The following is a 1,421-nucleotide window of genomic DNA, read 5'->3' on the forward strand; positions in this document are numbered from 1 at the left end:
CGAGATCAAGCAGATCCCAAAGGCTGCGGGATGGGGATTTCCCAAGAGGGCCAGGTCCAACTGCACCTCACAAAATGGGAGATGAGCACCAACACCCACAGAGCAGGTCACAGTCCAACACAGAGGCACAGCTAGGCCTAGTTGAGAGAGACCGTGCTACCTGTAGGATGGGCAGGAGAGAAAGTAGGAACCTGAAGCGTTGCACTGGGAGCACGCAGCTTCTCAGGTGTGCTTCCTCAGGGCTGCCGGGGGCTGGAAAAGCCTAGTCCAAGCTCCTCCATGAAGATCCATAGGGACGGGGCTTTCACGCACAAAACAGGGAGGAACCACGACAAGGTGGGAGCTGTCATGGGGCAGGAAGCCCCTGCAAACCAGAACAATTTATTGGTTGGTTGGACACAGCAGCACAGCTGCCAGGGCAGCGCGGTTGGGCCAAACTCAAGCAGAGGCCGGGGTCTAGGTGGATATGGGGATACGGAGCGGGGAAAGAGGGAAGCAGTGAGCTGCTTCGGTCTCAGAGGACAGTTGCAGGCACCAGGACGCGGGTGAGACGGCTTTGCCACAGCACTGGAGGACTACCAGAACACGTCCTTGCTGGCACAAGCAGCTCATCCCAGGCCGTGGGCTGCTCCTGCTCTGTGACAGAGGATGCTGGAGCTTGATGAGGGAGCAAATTTGAGGGGGAGCAGTAACCCAGCACAAGCTATATGAAGTTCTGCTTCCAGTGGTGGAGGACCAAGCCTCGAGAAGGGGCTCCGGGAATTGCCATCAGCACTGAGCCTCGGACGTCCACCCCATCTTCTCCTCTCCCTCACTGCTCTGACTGTCTCCTGAGGACTCCAGGACAGGCAGGGGCTGGGGCAACAGCTCTCCAGCCTGGCCACCTTTACCTGTGGAGACCAAGGGCACCCAGGGCAGAGGCTGCTGCGTGCCCTCAGCAGCGTGCAGCGTCACAGCTGCCACTCTCCACCCTCTCTCTGCCAGCTGTGGGAACACAGGCAGGGCAATCCATCTCCTACCTGCAGCCTCGTCTGCCAGAAGAGTGTCCTTGATCACGCAGTAATTATCCGAGTTCTCATAGGGCTGGAGCTCTAGGGGAATGACAGAAACAGCCTGAAGGACCCAGGGGTCATGGGAGAAGGAGCAGGGTGGACCCAGGCAGGCAGCAGCACTGGGAGCTGCAGGGCACCCTGGGACACACACCAGCAGGGCAGCAGGGCTGGGCAGAGGCCCTGCCTCTGCCGGGCAGGGTGAGCACGAGGGGCAGCTCCCAACCCTCAGTTGGCACGGCGAGGGGACCCTGGCCAGAAGCTGCTGGAGGAGGCAGCGGGAGGAGGCTCTCGGCTGGGGATAGCACGTGTGGGACACACTGCTCTGGCAGGGCCGCCAGAGGCCGCTGGGCTGCCTGCCGCCCCCACAGG

General features: G+C 61.3%; 1 protein-coding gene across 1 annotated transcript in view; it reads right to left on the reverse strand.

Annotated features, from left to right (window-relative positions):
- Positions 1–768: 768 nt before the first annotated feature.
- LOC103922318 overlaps positions 769–1,421 on the reverse strand; it is a 10,153-nt gene continuing 9,500 nt past the window's right edge. Inside the window, exons 6-7 of the mRNA XM_009330428.1 lie at positions 1,020–1,091; positions 769–890 (exon numbers count right to left, since the gene is read on the reverse strand). Coding sequence (XP_009328703.1) covers positions 769–890; positions 1,020–1,091 — 194 coding nt within the window. The remainder of the gene's footprint in view (positions 891–1,019; positions 1,092–1,421) is intronic.

This window comes from Pygoscelis adeliae, unplaced genomic scaffold, assembly GCF_000699105.1.
Source record: "Pygoscelis adeliae isolate BGI_AS28 unplaced genomic scaffold, ASM69910v1 Scaffold628, whole genome shotgun sequence".
NCBI lineage: Eukaryota > Metazoa > Chordata > Aves > Sphenisciformes > Spheniscidae > Pygoscelis > Pygoscelis adeliae.